At 39.5% G+C, this 20,081-nt stretch overlaps 2 protein-coding genes across 3 annotated transcripts in view; both read right to left on the bottom strand.

Annotated features, from left to right (window-relative positions):
• Positions 1-382: 382 nt before the first annotated feature.
• On the bottom strand, positions 383-9,665 carry LOC110975536 (prostaglandin reductase 1-like). Of its 2 annotated transcripts, XM_022228100.2 has the most exons (9): positions 9,227-9,662; positions 8,893-8,938; positions 7,702-7,758; positions 7,278-7,442; positions 6,697-6,814; positions 6,203-6,358; positions 5,810-5,915; positions 2,968-3,086; positions 383-1,991 (listed from the first exon to the last, which is right to left on the bottom strand). In XM_022228100.2, exons 1-9 carry the CDS (start codon positions 9,510-9,512, stop codon positions 1,881-1,883), a joined length of 1,164 nt encoding a protein of 387 aa, XP_022083792.2. In that variant the 5' UTR covers positions 9,513-9,662; the 3' UTR covers positions 383-1,880. The 2 variants fall into 2 exon arrangements, with proteins under 2 accessions (XP_022083792.2, XP_086986835.1); XM_087130709.1 differs by lacking the exon at positions 7,702-7,758 and having other exon boundaries at positions 9,227-9,665.
• A 4,149-nt stretch (positions 9,666-13,814) lies between these two features.
• LOC110975517 (prostaglandin reductase 1-like) overlaps positions 13,815-20,081 on the bottom strand; it is an 18,510-nt gene continuing 12,243 nt past the window's right edge. The window contains exons 7-9 of the mRNA XM_022228065.2: positions 19,716-19,821; positions 19,100-19,218; positions 13,815-15,642 (exon numbers count right to left, since the gene is read on the bottom strand). Of these exons, the coding sequence (XP_022083757.2) occupies positions 15,532-15,642; positions 19,100-19,218; positions 19,716-19,821 (336 nt within the window). The 3' untranslated portion in view covers positions 13,815-15,531. The remainder of the gene's footprint in view (positions 15,643-19,099; positions 19,219-19,715; positions 19,822-20,081) is intronic.

Genomic DNA, 20,081 nt, shown 5'->3' with positions numbered 1-20,081 from the left:
GCCTGTCTTATATCAATAGTCGGTCTCTCTGATGTGTCTTTGAGCTGTCTAGACAGTTGTCTAAGTAGTTTCACTGCGTTGGGGGGGTTGTCAAATTTTTGTTGATTGTGGTGGGACCCCCCCCCTTTGACTGGAAAAAGGGTACCGTGACCGTACTCTGACTTTTTTTTGTGCGAGTTTTTTTATTTGTGGGCACTTAGGAACACCCTCTGATCAATTTAAATACCAGTAAAAGGGAATATGGATTTGGGATGAGGGCTATAACGACGGGATCACAATTGTATCATGCCCGAGCATTAACCCTAAAAAGTAGGTCAATCGCAGCGGAGGGTGGAAGAGGATCGGTATAAGGCAAAGTAAAAATGTGATAATTTTTCATGCATTTTACCATCTGTTTAAACTTTGGCACTTTATTTTTAGCACCGAAACAGGACCATAATGTCACTTTGTAAACTTACAGAGACCTCAGCCTTACGTGCCTAATTCCTAAGCATTGAATTTTTAAACGCTCTCCTTTCGTACTCACAAACTTATATTCATATGTTTGAAACTACTAGCATGATGAGTGTTAAAACAAAAATTACAAAACAATTATAGAACGTAAGTTGGAACTTCTAATACCAAGTTTTGTTTTTGCCCTTTGTTTGTTTGGCCATAACAGGTGTGGGGTAGCATATCAGCGAAAATTTGAATGAAAAAACGTGAGAACTGTGCCCAAAATACTGTTTTTGACCAAACTAAGCAAAAATGGAATTAGCACCTTCTTGTTGTCACCTTGGGAGCATGCAGTCTAACGTAGTGGCAACAGGCAGATTGTGAGAATTATAGCAATTTTTCACATAAAATCACATAAAATTTAGGGCTTTGCTTGTACGTGAGACTTGCCAGAGAGAGACTGCCCTAAAAGATAAGCAGAGGACATTCTCCTGGAATAAGTCATTTCTGAGCATCCATGAATGTGGCTTTAATATTTTTTATAAGAAATCCGGCAAAAAGTATCATCTTCAAAAAATTGGCGCCGTTCAGCTTTATGAATGTGGATTATAAAATGTTATTCAATGTTATTACTTATAAACTTAAGCTTATGCATAATCTTACTAGAGAAGAGCAATATTGTGGGGCCCCTTCTGGGAATATTCAAACCAACCTTATGATTCTTAGGGGCATTATTGATTATGGCAATTGGAATTATTTGAGGAGGGAATGATTAGTTTGGATCAAGAAAAAGCCTTCGATCGCTTTATTCGATTTACATGTTTTCGCTCCTTAATGTTTTTATGAAGCAAACCCTACTGTAGTATAGTAATGGACTTTATTTGGACGCCAATTCAGGTCACGTGCGGCATTAGAAAAAGGCATCCCTTGTCTCCAAAACTTTATGAGGGGAAGGTTGAGCGTCCATAATTTGAACCAATGCTCTTTTGAAAGGGATTAATATTCCTAATGGGGATCAGAGTATTTGTCTCCAATGAACGTGTCTCTGATACTGACCCATTTGTAAGTTGAGTTTTGGCTGGACAAATGACGCGATAGGATAGATAACCCGTAGGCCTATAACTTAATCCTCTTGGTTTCAGAAAACGAACATTCTTGGCTTTATTTCTGGGAACAATGTGACCCCGGTTTTTCGATAATTGGTTACAACACTTCTGCTGTTATACAGTTCAATGGTACTAAATACACCACCAGGGCTGCTGCATGTTCAAGAGATTTTTTTAAATGTGCGTTAGATGCAGAAACTAATCTAAGAGAATATTACATATTGCAGTCACGGACACCTTGAGCAAAACTAAATCATTTCAAGTTTTAAGTGAAAATCTGTAGACTAGTAGGGCCTACATATGTTTTATAGTCGAGCCACGAACTTGAACGACAAAAAATTAAACTTGAACGACAGCTTTGCCGGTGTTTGCTCCAGAGAATAATCCCACAAAAGCATCAAACATGTTGTCGAATCCATTGGTGACATGCTCCTTGTACCTCAGTTTTCCCTGTAATGAAATGGAATAGGAATTAAAGTAAAGCAGATTTGTAAACAAACATCAAATTTGAACATAATTTGCTATGGAACTTTGAGGGGTACACTTAGGTTGTGGTTGAGGGCACACCTATCACGTGATCCCGTCCCAGTATAGGAACACGGGCGTCATGTAAAAAAATCAGGACTCACAATGCCTTTGTTAACATTGAGGCCACAGGCGGCCACTTTACAGTGCCGAATTCAAAGGCCATGGTGGTTTGATGGCCATTGTAAATATTGATATCATGAACAAATTTGATTAACAGTGACGAGCAAGCTCTGCATTACCTTTGTATTCGGCACGCTACGACGGCCGTTCTGTGGCTTCAATGGCCTCTGCAGGCTGATTACGTGTTTTGGGGTCCGATCTTTTTCGTAAAGTCCGTCCTAACGTGTCATCTTCTGAGCCGGAAAATGTGTTTTATTCGCTTTTCGCTCTATTTATGTAATGCAACACACTTTTACATGCTCACTTTTGAAATGAAATTGAATCTCAATGTTTCGTATCTATGTTCGAGTATCACATCATTAGCAGATCATACAGTGTCTGAGCTCATCACCAAACAAACTCCCTCAGCAGTCCCACTTTAAATAAACAGGGTAAAGCATGCATCAATCAGCATATTTGTCACTGTTTGCTACATAAGACCTAAAGGAAACTTGTTGCAAGGTTCTTTGGACTTCAGCTAGGGTTATGCTAGCTTATATTTCTCAATACATTTTGGCACATACCCCTCTAAATGCACTACCGTTTTTCATGAATGTGATTATTTCAGACTTGCATCTTAATAATTTTCCTCGTGAAAGATTAAAAGTCGACCCCTTTTCATGGTGTCTTTAATAAGAATTAGCTTTTGTGTGTGAAAAGCAAAACACAAGCCCAGTAATAATTGGAATATCGGTTTAGCATATATATGCAGAACAGGGTGACCTCGTGTTAAGCTGACCTGTAGAATCCACTGTATATGTTGTTGCGCCCAATCAGGGAAGCGGTGGCGGTGGGAATATATGACGAATCCTTGAACTTTGATCTCGTTTCTGATCACAGCGCCGTGAAAAGCACGCACTGTCAGGAGGAAAGAACAACATACAAGAACTGTCTGATTTCGTGTGGCACAAAAGCACATTGGTCAAGCGACTCATTTAGTTAAGCCACAACATAGAGTATCCAGCGGGAGAGCATTACGGGTGATGACCCACAAATCTGAAACTACTTCATTAGGTTACTGAGCCTTTAGACCAATTAAGGCAGGGTTTTTAGGAGAAACTTTTTGAAGTGGGTCAATCTGACCTTCCCCCGTTCCTGAACTTAGAGAGGGAACGCCCAACCGGCACAAAAATTTGTACGAAGACTTTTACCTATTTCTACCATTATTTGTATATGGATATTTAAGCGATAAGTTCACACGTTTCCAAAACATTTTCAATTTTCGCAAGAATCTCAAAAAAGTAATCTATCGACACAAAATGAAATACAGATATGAATTATCATCCGAAGGGAATATTTGCTTAGTTAATTTTAATATTTTGGATCACATTTTTATATTTTGGCAAGAAATTTGCATTTATTCTATAGTTATACATTGTATATTGTCACAGTCGCCTAACTGTGGTGTACAAAACACAAGAATTAAATCCGGGTTTCACTCTCTGATGTGAACTGTTTGCAGAATTGTATTTACTGTATGTTTTAAATAATAATCTGCGGAAAAATGGTTCCGAAATGTCAATAATTCTCACAGGAAAAATAACCAAGTTTCCTTTCTCAAAGAATCGAAACAGCTCAGTGAATTTCTCAAGACAATTTTCTTCAATCATTTAGGAGTATACTTTTGATGCAACCGTTTGCGTAATCTTTCAATATCAATCCAATACACTGTTCTGACTAGCGTCAATAATACACTGGAAAGCAAAAGAAACTTGCCACTTCTGTCGAAGGCCACACATAAAAATTCACTCCATAGAAACAATTTTTGTACATAGGTATGCTGCAATACCAAAACAGGTGATTATCTTTATAACAAAGAAGAAATTGACATGTACAGCAACTTGGTTACTGAATCAAAACCACTCATGCACATGATTTCGACAAAACAGGTGTTCACTTTGTCATTGGTTGTTTAAAATGTTGTCCATTCATTGGTCATTTTTGCTAGGTGGAGAGTGCTTTTGTGTGACTTTTGACGAATCATGGCCTAAAGAACAGCCTAACAAAAGATTACTGAACAAAGAAAGAAGATGAAATTTTTAAGTATGAAAGAGACTTGTATTAGACTTGGAACAGCTGTGACATAATTATGTACAAGAGACAAAATTCAGTACATATCCTCGCATAAATGTTTGCTAGAGAAGACTTTCCCTCCCCGAAAAGTCAAATGGTGTGAAGAAATACTAAGTACAACCGGATAATTAATTATGCAGATATGCATTTTTATTTTGATGAAATATTTAAAGGCAAGTGTAAGTGTGACACCAGTTCTGGATATGAAATTCATATTTCATAGTGAGAAAAAAATTGTACGTCTTGACAAAGACAAGAGGAATAGTATGCATAACAAGGACACATGATAATATATATACACATGGTGGAAAATCTAGTTTCTGGATGACTATATTGATTCTTAATTTCTATGTAACTTGAAACACTTTGTCTAATTTTCACAAATTTGGTGTCAAAAGACGTGAAAGGAAACCGCCATGAAACAATACTTGGATATTTTACAGGTTAATTTTGACAGTATATGCACTTATGCCCAACTTCCCCTGGCTGGGGGTTAGGATGGCCCTGGTCTGATAGGTTGAAGGAAACAATAATGCCTTCCAAAGATACAAAAATAACGCCAACTTGAAAGTTCGCTTACTTAAAGAGTGCTTCCCTACTTATAGTCGTAAGAGGTAAAATAAATGGATTTCTTCTCACTATCATAATCATCACTTAGGGAGGACCTTAGCCCCAGGGTGCATGTCGGCCTACTGTCAAGCCAAACGTAACGTTTAGCCAAAATCATTTTTCTGCAACTTTGTACTCTTCTTCAACGTATAAAAACTGTGAAGTTTGAACGTCACGCTTAGGATTATTAATGAAAATTCTGAGAAAGGGATTGATGCCTGCTTATTGCTATGCACATGAACAATGAATCAGCGCAGAAGAGCCCACCAAAATCATACAGGACTTTTTGTGTACTGATATTTTGGCTTTCTTACTGGGATGACACGCAGTTTTGCTGGTAAATATGGAAATCTCATGAGCATAAAATCCAAACAGGTAGTAACATTCCCTTTGGAATAGTGACGCAAACGTTGAAAACAAGGCTAACTGAGATGTAGGGTGCATTTGGCTGGTTTGTATTGAAACAAATTGATGGCAGCTACTCTTTGATTTAAAAGAGTGTTGCTAAAGTAAGGCAATGGCGCAGCAGTTGCGCTAAACATCGCTCTTAACAGAGAAGTGGCCACTGCCATTTTGAATAACAATAGTGAGGAATACCCTGTAGAACTAAAGAGGCTGAAGTGCCAAATGCAATTTGCAGAGATGAATTGGCGCTAAACGCCGTGCCGACCGGTTTTTTTTTTAATGTACCTTTTGTTCAGCAAGGCAGCAAGCAGTTCGGCGTATAGTCTATGTAGGCATGATAGGCCTTTACTTACTAGAAACAGACTACTTTTACTGCGGTTGTCTACATGGAAAGTGAATTGAGCCTACTCATCTGATCTTTGTCTGTCTCTTTGTTTGATTTGCAACAGAGTGTTAGCTAGAAAGGAGCGTGTCGCGGGAAAAGGAAAACTTACACATTGGTGGCTTGGTGTTATTGTATGTTGATATAGCCCCACAGCATGCTATGCGTCCATATCGTGCCATGTTATTGAGGACGATGCTGGAAAACTCACCACCGACCTATCATGTGCATTGAAAGCGACAATCAGTGAGCAATACGCTCAAATGAAAGTATATTTCGAGGGCAGGTTGTGATATAGTAAACGTTAAAAATGGTAAATGTTAATCATGGTGGGCTTAATACTTGTGCAGAGAGGTCCAAGTGTAATCAACAAATTACATAATGTGGCTGGAATATGTTTATGCAGAAGCCCATTAATTTTTGTCAGTTCCACTTTTGAATTCGAAGGGGCTGAGTCCAGGCTAAGGATCTCACCGAACTACAATGAATACTGCTGCCAACTTACATTGTCAAAGAAGCAGTTAATGCCATTGGGTGCGACAGACTTCAGAGTCGCGTCCAGGTCCTTCACCGTCTTGTAGTTGAAGGCTTCATCGAAACCCAGTTCCTTCAGCCAGGTCACTTTGGCGTCAGAGCCCGCGAATCCTATGACTTTACAGCCCTGCAGTTTTCAAAAAGGAATAAAAACTGAACGGCACGATCTTCCTGCAGAAAGCACAAAGCACATTTATTCGAAGAAATGGGTGATACTTGCTGCGTTCTCCATACTGTTGGAGTTTCACCTTTTCTGTTTACCAATGTAATGGAACTGCAGTAGTGATCCAGACCTTCAGAAACTAAAATTAATTGTTTCCACCACTTTTAGTTCAAATGTAACGTTTTCCCTCATAATTGCTCAGTTGCCTCTAATTTTTGTAATGTATCTTCATATGTCCTATGCTATAGGATACTATCCTATGCGCTCCGAAAGAGCGTCATCTTTTATTAAACACCACTAACCTTGATCTTGCCAATTTGCCCCACCACGTTACCGACTGCCCCAGCTGCACCGCTGACTACCACTACCTCGCCAGCTTTAGCTTCGCAGATGTCCACCAAGCCGCAGTTGGCTGTCATGCTAGTTCGCCAAAACGAAACGCAGTGATATATCACATCCACACAGGCATTTTTCAATCTCTTGGAGCAACCAGCGACACAAATATTGTTCAACATGTGCCATAAGGAGTTGGCATACTTCGAAATACTGCACGTTTTCCTTTCCCAACACTGAAGAACATTGAAGGATGTGGAACTTTCAGAGTAGTTTCAGGGTTCTTTCAGATGAGGTTGCTTTGGTAAATATTGATATCTATGTTTTAATCTTGTATGTCAAGCCGATCGTACTTTCAAGAAGTCTTTTTTATACCTCATCCAATTTCTATAATGGATTCCTCGGTGGAACTTATATAGGCAAAAAGTTGAGTCTTCGCTCATTGCTGCAAATTACACAGTGCTTTGTTTGTAATTCCTCGGGAAAAATAATTATGATATATGACGGTTTCATACTCTAACTCAACGGCAAACCTGCTTGATGTACCTACCCTGGCATACCCAGGGTTCCTAAGGCCAGAGAGAGCGGAATCCCCTCTGGGTATGGTGAGATCTTTGTCAGGTCCTTCCCGTCGGAAACACAGTGGGTTACCCAGCCAGCATTGACAAGCACGTTGGTGCCAACAGGGAAATCGGCATTCTTACTTTCGATGACTCTACATAAAACAACAACAAATGAAATACTACAATGTAAAATGCTAAATGCTAAATCGACGGTTTTCACCCCTCAAAAACAGCTCCATCGGGATGACTGATTTCTGGTTTCAAACGATGTGACGAGCCAAGAACTGTTAATTCCCAAATAAATTATTGTTCAACTGTCTTAGCAGTTCATTCACGAGCACCTGTCATGTGAGGTCGCAGTCATGTATAGTCCATGTCATGGAACAAACGGTTCTCTTATCGTAAACATACCTGGCTATTTGCTCACCCATCATGGTGCCCCCTTCATGCAGTAAAGCTGCATACGGCCTAGCGGGAAGATAACGCAATTCACCTGTTGACATTAGTGCTTTATATAAGGGTTGTTTAGAATCTAGTGAACAGTCATATCACAATGCCTCATGAAGCGATTGGAACGTTTACTTCAAATCAGCCACACAAAGGTTTTGTCTGTCTACCTCTTTACAGTTCAAACTTTTACATGGGTTGGCCCATACACAATGGACCTCTGTATGAAATGTGCAATTAGGTAGGCGCATGCGCATTTCTTTCTATAGTTGGCAAAGTTAATAATTAATAAAACTTAATTAATCTCTGACGTAACAATACAAATCCCCATACGCGCGCAACTATGCGCCTATACACATCGTTTCTATACTCTTATAGTTTGACACGAGTGCCAAACTTAAAGACAAGGAATTGCTACTTTCCAACCTCAGGACACTGAAAGCTTCACTTGCTGAAGTATCAGGCGAGGGCTGTAACAAAGTTTAGATTGAGCTTCATCGCGCCAGGTTGTCGTCACAGCAGTTTTACCACACTGTCGACAGCATTGACGGCTGCGCTTGCCAACCAGTGGTAGTAGTGCTCATGCGCCTGTATCATTTGCATATTTCATGGGAAAGGTCCGTTATTTCAATGACAGACGCTGGCGTATCCAGCGAAGGGGGGGGGGCAGCCCCGTCGCCAGCTTCAGGCATTAAAGCGGGCCATAGTATCAGCTAGGGGAGTCATATTACATGTACCAGAGCAAAATACATTTTAATGCTTATACTTTTACTGGTGGGGGCCAGCCCTCTCCCTTGGCGATGGGCCCAGGAGGGGGAACCCCCCCCCTGCCAACGGATTTAGGTGATTTAGGTTTTTTTTAACAAAGAGTTCTTCATAGGTGAGTAGGTAAGAAAGTAATCGGTATATCAAATGTTAGCACCAAAACCCTAGGAAAACAAAACCATGAAATAAAATCAAGGATGATGGGAATGTGAGAAAGGTTTTTAATGTTTTTCTCACCCAAAATCATGTTGAATGGTTCGATCAGCTCCTTAAGGTGCGTGGTGACACGATTCGATACACCATTGAATACACCATTTCACTGATTGAAACTGTCAAGGAATACCTTAATTGACCGAATCCATCTGTAAGGCACAATGCTTTCTGACTCACCTCATGTACGGATCCACACTGAGATACACCGCTTCCAACAGAACCGCTGTTGGCAAAAGAAATAAGAGATAGAGCTTTTTCGAGGCTTCTTCATACCGGTGCTACATATTTTCCTTTTCCATTTGGTCAATATACTAAGTGTTAGCAGTGTTCAGTGTTTACATGGCATGAATTCTGCAAGATTTGATCATTTGATGTGGGAGAGACGTGACTGTTCTATGGGCTACAGTCGTGCGAAAATCCAGATTTTCACCTGAGTAACGTGACAGGTAACATGCATGCATGTTAACATGGACAGAGTACAGAGTGCAAATATTTAAGAACACAAACTTACAGCCATTTTTGATCGATGGTAATTCGAAATTGACGATCTTTACGTCAGTCCTCTTCGGCAAACCCTCGAAATGCTTCTCCAGAACCCACTTCTTGCCTTTTGTCATCTTGCTGGATGATTTAAAGAACGCGACCTGCTCAAAGAAACAAGGCAGCAGCTCACTTCGTCGACGGTTGCCTTCAGTAATGGCACGGGCGGCACTCCGGATGCTTACATTCAACACAACAAAGACCAATGCGAGGGCAGGGCCGCGAGTGCCTTTCTGTCTCGGGGCACTAATCAACATTTATTCATTCAAGTGACAGGCTACGCATCATGTTGGGCGTTTACGAAAACCTCAAATCCCGCCTCTTCGCGTCATTTATTTCAGAGCCCAACACTTGCACGCATAACTGTCCCATGATGGTTTGCCAACATTCATCTGTCAGCTTGTGGAAGTGTTCACCCAACAGACTGATTGTACTAGCTAAGTCACGTGACCTAAAGTGGGTATCATACATCAGTAGACATGGCATCCTTCCAAAGTGTGTCGTAAGTGTTGCTTACAAAAATAAGTCCTCAGGACATCTGAAGTATGAGCACCATAACGACCGTCTGCTTTATTTTTGGTATATGGCACAAGTGACATTCTGTGCTATGGGAGGACGCTATGTTTGGTGATATTTGATACCCATTATGGGTCACGTGACTCAGCGGGCACAATCAGTCTATTCTGTACAATGATCTAACGAAAGGTGAAAGACACATCAGCTTTCCCTTGCGCCTTCTTCTCGCATGCGTGGGAATTCACATAGTTAAGATAGATGGGAGTAGAATTACTTTTTATATTGGCCAATATCCGGATGATGTAATTACATTACGCATGAAATTAACTGCTCGACCAAATTGGGAGAGAAAGTAAGTCTTCTCCGCGAGATAGGGAAGGTGCTCAGCACTCGGACTGGTCTTTTTTGTGTTGTCAGTAGAATAGGGCTACGTTGACGGTAAAAGGAATCTAGGGCCAGTTTGCTTCTCCCGGATCTGGGTCACGATCAGTGATCCGTTGTTGGTTCACTGTCACCAAAACCGACCTAATGGATAGAGCGAACCGGCGATAGGATCACTGATCAAGATCCAGACTCGTGTGGAACAAAAAAAAAAAAAAATGGCCCCGAATCGTTAGGAATGTCAGAGCATGCGCACAACTGTTGATACATCGTGGCCTTTGTTCGGAACCAAATTTTCCAGACAAATCTACCGGTATGTAGTATATACTGTGTAACCATATTCCGGTGCTCTGGACTAGACAAAACACTCAGAATGAACTCTAAATACGGTACTTTTACATTATTTGACATTTATCTCATCGTTAACTTTACACAAGCCAACACACACAGCGGATATGGTATTGTAAAATGTACTGGTATCATAAATCTGTACCTGACCAGCATTTCAGCTAAAAACTCGAGCGTCGAGAATGCCTGGTACTTTCCTGTTTGCTACAGAATTTTGTAGGCGCAGTTTATATTTAACCGTAGACGACAAATTTATGTAAACAATATGCCATGCACATGTAAAGGAACCTATTATTACACATTTTTAATTTAAAAAAATCTCGTACCGTGACATATCATAGTCTGGTTCTGCGCCAACATAGTCTTTGTGACTTCCCATCCACAAAGTGGGTATCTGACCGTTTAACAATTTCGGACTTTTTCCTGAAAACCATACAGAGCCAGTACTTTGAAGAAGGAAAAGTAAATTCTGAAATTAAAAGTTGCAGTCAATTAAAAAATACAACAGAAGAAAATTCTTATTTCGGGGGGGGGTACAGAAATGGACAATAGCTGGGAATCGACCCCAGCAGCGAGCGTATAAAGTGACCTCCCTATCCACTACACCACAGACCCTAATAGATCAAGTGGTACGTTCTTAGCTTACAATCTATATTTAGCTAAATTTGCCGGCAACGACAAAATATCCTCTGTCGTGGGGGATGATGTTCTATTAGTTGACTGTTTGGGGGAAACTGTCGTAATCATAAGAATTTTATACGGTAATTTGTGGAAGATATTCAAAACTTCAATAGGCAGGACTGTGGGAAATATGGCTGGATTGGACCAGTGCAGGGACTCTATTTGCGCTTAAAATGTACATCAGGAGTCGTGATCCTCTGACAACTCGACGAAATTAATGCCAGTGATGTCGGTATCAAGGCAGTTTTGCTGCCAGGTGATGGATCAGGCATCGAGTGACTAGTCAATAACTTCTCAAAGAAACTGGACAAATATCGGGCACAATTGTAGTTCTTTATCGAAAAAGAGGTGATGGGTCTTGCAAAAGCACGTTGAAGTGTACGTACGAATGGTTCTCAAGAGACGATCACACACCATTGATCCCAACCCAGTCGTGTTTTTTGCGACCTTTAAATCCAAGAATCAAAGATAACTTTTGTGAAGATAAGACCATATTTAATCAAATTTTAACAGCCTCTCTCCAACTTACCCAAAAAGACGAAATAAACTGCCTATAGATAAAGACTAGATACAAATCTTAGTACCTTTCTCAAGATACTGCAAATAAGATACTTCAAATAGAAACACGTTCATTCACCGGTGTGTTTAGTGAGAATATTAGCAAAGAAAATACACCGTAATTTTGTGACCACGTTTGTCTCGCAGAAGCAAAAAAACAAAACAAAAACAAAAATAGAAACAAAAAAGAAACCAAAAAAACACCCCAAGAAAAAACAAAAAAAAAACAAACCAAAAAAAATAAGGACGTGAGCGAAAGAACATTTTAGTCTTAAGGCCATTATAATGCTGCTTTTTTCTTTTTTGACATCAAACATCACGTCATTTAGTGTGCATTGGAATCTAAACTGTCATGTCCTTCATTTTAGTATTTAACCGTAGCAAGAATTAAAATTTGCCCCAGATTTCATTGCTCCATATGACAAAGTATGACGATTTCAGTTACTTGAGAAATGCCTGCATACCACCTTTCTTACTTAGAGTTGGCCCGTCGTGTCCTTTGTCCCTTCCACATATTTTATAGCCCCGTGTAAGTGGTGCTTTTCGTCACGGCTGACATGTTTTTTGTATTAATTCTGCGGGTTGACGTTTGTATCGTTTCATTTTGGTACTTTTTTTCTGTCTGAACAGTTTCCATGCATTCTTAGGAAGGTTTAACTCCGAACCCTATGGCATAGGCACTCACCGACCGTGTGAGGATCGCATGTGCAAGTATCAGTGTTGTAGTCAAGGCCAAATAAGACCTTCACAAGACCAAAAATGACCAGCACAAGACCAACACAAGACCTCTAGTCTGAATACAAGTCACAAGCTATTCCACTGAACTGAAACAAAAGCATTCCTTGTCATTGTTCTCACTGTTACCAGTGACGGGGCTTGCACATAGTCTTGTCCATAGCCTTGTGTGTGGTCTTGTATCCGGTCTTGCGATGGCCTCGACTACAACACTGGCAAGTATATAACTAACGCTTGGAGTAATTGATGAGAAAACAACTTTTCTTTTCAATTCCAATGACCACTGGAATTCCAAGAGCTTTCTTTGCTCTGTTTGCACGTGGCATCTTCACTCAGTTTTTCTCTAGATTCTACAACTTCAAATGCATGAGATTTAACAAACTGTGTATAGCAGTTAACAATTGTTGCCTGCGGTGTAGGGGTTCATGGTGTTTGTACACCCGAGGGGGCAAGTGGCACTCGTTTTATACAAACAGCAGTGACGATCACAGCAGAAACAGTGATAAGAGCAGACTCGTGTTCCACGAGCGTAGCTGGGTGCAGGAACAGAAGTTCAGTAACTCGCAGGTCTCCGTCATGGTCAGAGTGAAGAGAGTAGCACATGCCAACAGATATAGTGTTTCAATGTCCCCCAAATTGAGAACATCTCCTACAATCCGCTCCGAGCGGAACAAAAGAGGGCGTAGTTTTTTTGGTACTCACCACAGAGGCGCGCCATGAGGCGCGCAAGTATGCGCATTTGACGCAGAGTACCGGTGTGGCGGTCTCAGCAGTCCCCCTTACCAAATATGGTAAAAATACGTTATGCCGCGGGAAAGACGTCCGCTTATGTCCGTTTTAATTTAAATCAAATAAATAAAATCCTCCACTCAGACGTGTAAGGCTCAACCAACTGGCTTAAATCAAACAGACTTGCTCCCAATACCGCCAAACAAAGAGAAAATTAGGATAATTACAGAACTCCTAAAATGTTCAGCACGTTGCAGGGGATGGATATATGTATCAGCCCCACATTTAGGGGTTTGGGCTACTTAATCCCCCTTTTTTCTTCGTGAGGAAAACTGAGACGGATTGTGAGGAATTTTTAGACTTTGCAGCGACCAAAATACATTCATACCACTGAAAACAAGGTAACAGTTACCAAAAAGCCACAAAGATGCCGTTCTGATGTAAGCTTCTGCAGGAATGTAATACATAAATGCAGATGAACATTTTATGTCGCCTCTTTATAGTGCCATAGGATGTTTAGAAATTCCATGGCAGGCAAAGTCACCCCCCCCCCCGATTTCTGGAATAAATGTATGCCACTCGTTAAGCAAACGCCTTAAGAAATCAACATCTCTCAAAACAGCGCACTCATCGAATACGTTTTATTTTAACCAATTGGCAGCTAAGATGGTCAGATTACCAAAGAATCATTTTTTCTTCCATTAACAAACGTGTCAGTTGCCGAGAGAATAAAAAATGCTTCCCATAGACAAAGTCTCTTAATTGTCATAATTGAATCCAAATGTTGGCTGTTATAATATGATCTGCAACTAAAACCTACCTTAATCGTCTTGACAAAAAAACTATTTCCAAACTACCTAAAGGAAATTTCTATAGTCTAAGAGGTTTATTTTTTTGGGGGGGGTTGGTATGATATAATTGTGTACGTATGTTTCAAGTGAATAGCAGGCCTACCTTCGTTATTTTTTATCTCCACTCAATACCGTCGTTATTTGTTTCATTTTTGGTTTATCCTTTTTTATAAGTTTTTTTAAGTCTCAATTTTTTATTATTGCTCAATTACAGTTGTCACATTTTGTGATGTTTTATATTTGTTTGCTTCTTTACCCCTTGTCCGTTGAATACTTTATTGTATTGACGATATAATTTGTTACTACTTTCATCTTTCTTTCCATTCACGTGTACATTAAATAGCCCTTTTAAAAGCAGATTCATGCTTCTGGCAATGCTTTTGGGTGGGTATCTTTTCTTGTGATTGATATCTTTTAAATTTTTTGTGTCTGTGAATCTGTGATGTTGATTGTTGACTGTATGTCTGCTTGGATCCATGGGAGACCAGTGGAGTCCATTTAGTGGGCCATCCATATGAAATAAGGTCGTTGAACTGTAAAAGAGTAGTTAAGCAGTAAAAATAATAATAATATAAAATAATAGTACAGCTCGTTTGGTCACGCACAAATTGAATTAAAGTAGAATGTTCATCTCCAACAAGTTCAAGTTCTACATTTTCTGAAGAAAAACGGGTTTTTAGACAAACACAATGTCTTTTTTTCAGATCTCATAGCCAGTTATTCTAAAGGATAAGTGACTCCTACTTCGATTTTTGTAATATCTGTCTTATAATTGATACAGTTATCACTACACTTTTTCACTACATTAGCAGACTAGTTTACGGTTTGATCTAAGCTGCTCTTCAATTGAATCTCTTGTTGACCAATTAATCAAGAATGAATACAGACGTCTAGTCAAAACGCACCCAACGAGAAATGCGTTGAAACCATTTAAAATAATCTGCCAGCCATCTTAGCGTGACAATTCCTGTTAGATTGCGGATTTACTCACCACTCAACTGTAATTTATACGCATTCTATACGACATGAATATTAAAACTCGCTTTTCAAGGAATTGAATGGAAAAATCACTGATTTTTTTCACGGCTACGGGTAAACAAACTTGTAAAAAAGTGTGTTCTTGGTCAATGTAAGTGACAGACCTTAAATAAAATTCAACAAAACTTTCCAAATTTCAAGACATATATCGCCATTTTCCTCTTTGATTCTATGTTTAAATAAGTCACAAGGGATCACTGCTTTTAGCAACAGAAGAGATCTTACGGTGGCAATAAACAAACGAGAACACAACAAACTTGAGCTCATTCTTAGAAAAGGCACAAGGAATAACAGTTGATCTGTTTGAAGTTATTAGCATATCCGCTTTTCTGAGTTCCATTTTGTATGTTAGTACTTGGTATTCAAACGCAAGCTGTCATTCTTAGAACTTAGTTTGATGGCGAAGGCACTTAAGGACATTTTGACTGAAACTTTGAAGTTAAACCTCAACGACGGCTTTGCCGATGTTTGCTCCAGAGAACAGCTCCACAAAAGCGTCGAACATCTTATCGAATCCCTTGGTGACGTGCTCCCTGTATTTTAGTTTCCCCTGTTAGAAAAAGAAAATTGGAATCGGGGAGAAGAGAATGTGACATGACAATGGACATGGCGAAATCATAACAATATAAAGCACATTTAATACCTTACAAAAGACCAGAAACATGTCCACACAAAAACAATATTAAACAGGGTGAAAAATTCCAATATACGAAAGCCCTGTAGTGCCATCAAGTTTATTTTTAAAAATTGAATTTATGTTTTCGAAGTCCCTTCATTTGGGCAAGATAATGTTTCCACAGTCCGTTTGTTTGATACATAAATTCTCCAGTTTGTTCTAATCAGATGTATGCTTGGAAACACTGTTTCTGTGTTGGTAACAAATGGTTTTTAGGAGATCTATTTTGGATGAAATTTGTTTTTCACGAGAGATTTTTTCCAGGTTGATTTTCTAGAGATATATAAATTGTAGGGTTTGGAGTTATTGCTCACAAAACAATCTTCAAAAAATCAAGCAAACGAACTTAACAAAATCTCCTAAAAAATGAACTTTGAAAAATATACTTCACTTTTGGAAATAATACTTGACGGCACTTTTGAAAATATATACTTGACAACACTACAAGGATTTCTTAATACTTTTATTATTAGAGTTATAACGATTGCTGTACGTATCTTCGCCGTGCATCAATTCACCATTCCTGGATTGGATTGGATTGGATTTTTTTGTGGAGGTAATTTCTTTTGACAAGACTTTTTTTTCTCCCCAAAGACAAATCACTTTACACATTTTTCTTTCATCCAGAACCTATTCCATTGGTAAGTTGACATCTTCATCAAACTACTAATAACACAAACCAAAAACTTTGGCGCAAATATTAACCCCGAAGAATGAAAACGTGATGACGTCAACATAAGTAACGTGATATACCCTAAAAGTTTATTTCAGACCCGTTGGTCAAAGTGGGTTCAAACATAAAACAAATCGCGTATTATAGGCGTATGTGTTAAAAGTGATTTTATTTAATGATTATATTTATTTATTTATTTTTTATTTATATCATTTCACCTATTTAACATTTTTGCACGCATCTTCCGTACAAAGGTTATTTGTGACATTTGTTTTGTAAGACTTTATCCATAGCTCTATTAGATGTGCGGTGATGTCATGATGGTGTCATCAAAATATGCGATTTTTTATTCACTTACACTTGATACAGCCTGGTTGCTATGAAATCAATTCAGCAGAATTTGATTTCAGTGCAGCAGAGAATGCATTTAATTATGGGGCAACATATATGATGTTTCCAGAAAGCTTTTTTACTCAGCACCATCTGGATAAGCTACACAGCACGGGGGTATTCCTTCTATCCTTTATTTCTTAAAAGAGAAAAATGATGAATTGAATTTTAGATGTGAGTGATGACTAGAAATACGAACTTTAAGCAGTCACATTCAAATACTTGCCAAAAAAGAAGGGAAGGGGATTCTCGGACATGTCCCTAAGATCATTTTGTTGAATAATACTATTCCTAAACTACTAAATGATCTTAAATTTAAGAAACGTACGCAAATATGTGAAATCAACATTTAATAGGAATCACTTATTGTTACCTCAAGTTACGGACATGACATTGTATGCCTCCCTTGCCCTGTGGAGCAAGTAAGGGCCACAGTACACTTATAAATTAAGCACATATTAACAACATGTGGCGTTTGGTCTGTAGCAACCCCTAAAACATCCTTGACATTAATTTAATTAACTAGTGCAATATCCAGGTTTGGGTGAGTGGGAACGGAAGTTCCCCAAAATAATGCGCGTATTTTAACACTGTTTCAACACATCCCTGTGCAATATATAATTGGTTTTTTTCAAAATTCGTTCAGGAGAATGTTTCCAAGATGACTTCATCAGAAGTCCCTTGGCATGCTTGTTAGGTTGAAATCTTTGTATACCTTTATTTCTAGAACAGTCAGTCCCACTGGGATGAAACTCAGCACGAACCCACACACCCACGTGTTGAAATTCAAAACTGGGGTGTCGTTATCATGACAGCGGATGAAATTTTACGAATTTTGAATTATCCTTACTCTCACTTTCTTCTCTGCATATCTCCTAAAACAGGGTTTTACACCATTTGCTTTCAAGGCTGGATAAACGTGGCATTATGATCCTTACAAATTATATTTTCCTATTCTTATGGGTGACCTACGGTCAGAGCAAGGAGGAGGGGCATAGGAGTTACAACCCTGGCACAACCATGTGCTCGATGATATTGCCGCCCGGTCAGAAAAACGATAATAAACATTTCCAAAATTCCTGATTACTGCCTGCAGCTTAGCGGGGCAACTGGGACTTGTAATATCCTAGCAATGCCTGTGGTGTGATTAGGAAAGGGAAAGAAACATTATCTAACATTAGATTTACTTCTGCCATTGTGAATAATTTTTTAAAGATTTTGATTCACAGTTTCCATTATCCATTTATTCCCAAAATAAGTCCAGAAGAAACCGTTCGATAAGGGCAATAAATACACATAAGCACTTCGGGTGCACAGCCCAATAAAAGCAACTGCGCAAGTATTATTTGATGTTGTTGTCAGATCACACCAAGCACCAACGATGGCATGGATATTCAACTTCCCTTACTGCAGTGAACAACGTTTTGAGGAGGAAGAATACCAGCGACAAAATTATGGCGATGATCGTGGGTACAAAGGGGGCTTATGGTCGTGAAACCGGTGGTGCGTAGCAAATCTTCGCTGCGCTCTGGCTATGCACATATCAGGCATACCAAAAAGCGATGATTGGCCGGATATGTTAAAGCCTGGGCAGTTGAAACTGCTTCTGTGTCCTTCCTCCAAGGTCATTTAGTCATTTAGGATGACCAACTTTGGTGACCCCCGTGGCCTCGTGTCTTCTACCTAGGAGACACGATTTCCTCTATTTTGGAAGACATGGGTCACCAATTAAGTAACAGATACGCATGTGCCACTTGGTCCCGTTGAACGCTGACACTTTGTAAGGCTGCTGATAGCTCAATATTTTTGAAAATGCACAGCGACGTTATCTGCGAGGCACTGTCTATTACAAACCAGCGTCCGCTGCAAAGCGCCTCTGGGCGCGTTAATAGAAATATTTCCTCAAAGAGATATTTGTAGTGGGCTGCATGTACATCGGGGTGGGAATCCTATTTATTCCTAATAAAAGCCTTCCTGGAGTTAGGAGATTAGAAAACTAAGAGGGAAAGCTTGCGGTAAGCACCTTGCAATATCTCTTTTTGAGTCTGTATGGTTCTGATAAGAACCGGAGAGGCTCCGGTTCTTATCAGAACCATACAGACTCAAAAAGAGATTTTGCATGGTGCTTTAATACCGCAAGCTTTCCATCTTAGTCGTCTGTCACCATGAATAGCTTGAAATCCCATCTGAGATCAGAAAAAGCAAAAATCTATGAAGTTGTAATCGTGAAGAACACCTCAAACGCAACGGGTAACAGGTTAAACGTACCTCTTGAATCCACTGAATATTACGTTGGATCCATTCAGGCCAGCGGTGACGGTGGGAGTAACCAACGAAGCCCTGTATTTTGATCTGCTTGAGTATTAGATGAAAATCCTTACATGGCACTGCCAAGGAGAGAAAAAAACTGCGATATCGGTGGCCAGTGTGAAATTTCTAGGGCGGTACAAATGTTTTAAGAGACTTTTGCAGTTCGTTTAACAATCCTTGAAAATGAACCTTTGCTTTTAAAATTACCAGTTTCACGGTTTGTATTTTACAAGATATTGTGACTTCTTAAGCTTGTGAAAAGTCTTTATTTAATGTAATTGTTCTGTCTCTATGGGGATGGAACCTCAATGTTACATTGATTTGTGCACAGAGCAATGGTGGCGTACTTAACCCTAACCCCCAGGGTGTATGTAAATCCATACTGAGATTGAAAGATATAGGGTTGATATATACCGCTTTCAGAATTTCAGAATCAAACTAAGACTTTGATTTGAACATTCTGCTTCCCATATAATCTGTCAGGGTCTTTTGCCCATAGCTATTTCCTATAAAATGCAACACAAATAACATTCATCAGAACTCCATACAGAATAAGCCAAAATGGAGTACTTACACATCAGTGGTTTCGTGTTGTTGTATGTTGAAATAGTGCCACAGAGAGCTATGCGTCCATGTACTGCCATGTTATCGAGAACGGTGCTGGAAAACTCTCCTCCTACCTGCAAGATTCGATGAAACCTTTACATATCTTGCTTCAGTTTGAAAGCATTGGCCATTATTTTGAATGTACATCCACGGCTAGTTGGCTTTGCCTCAGTTCTGGTACATTTATAGAGTATGTGTACATCTTCGATGGAAAAATATTTTGCTATTTGAGTATTTAGCGACAGTTTATTAACGCTTTTGCTTGAGATTCTATTCAGCGGTTGCCAAATTGTTCTTCCTTTTTCCACTGCGCGGTGACACAATATTCCAACCT

Source organism: Acanthaster planci, linkage group LG20 (assembly GCF_054643075.1).
Source record: "Acanthaster planci isolate LZ-2023a linkage group LG20, COTS_SCS, whole genome shotgun sequence".
NCBI lineage: Eukaryota > Metazoa > Echinodermata > Asteroidea > Valvatida > Acanthasteridae > Acanthaster > Acanthaster planci.
The sequence above is the reverse complement of the archived record's forward strand: the minus strand, read 5'-3'. Positions and strand labels throughout refer to the sequence as shown.

Coding starts and splice junctions, on each gene's coding strand:
- LOC110975536 (XM_022228100.2), bottom strand. CDS start 9,512: ATGTTGATTAGTGCCCCGAGACAGAAAGGCACTCGCGGCCCTGCCCTC. Junction 6,815..7,277: donor GGAACCCTGGGTATGCCAGG/GTAGGTACATCA, acceptor TTGGCGAACTAG/CATGACAGCCAACTGCGGCT. Junction 3,087..5,809: donor TAACACCAAGCCACCAATGT/GTAAGTTTTCCT, acceptor TCCTCCTGACAG/TGCGTGCTTTTCACGGCGCT.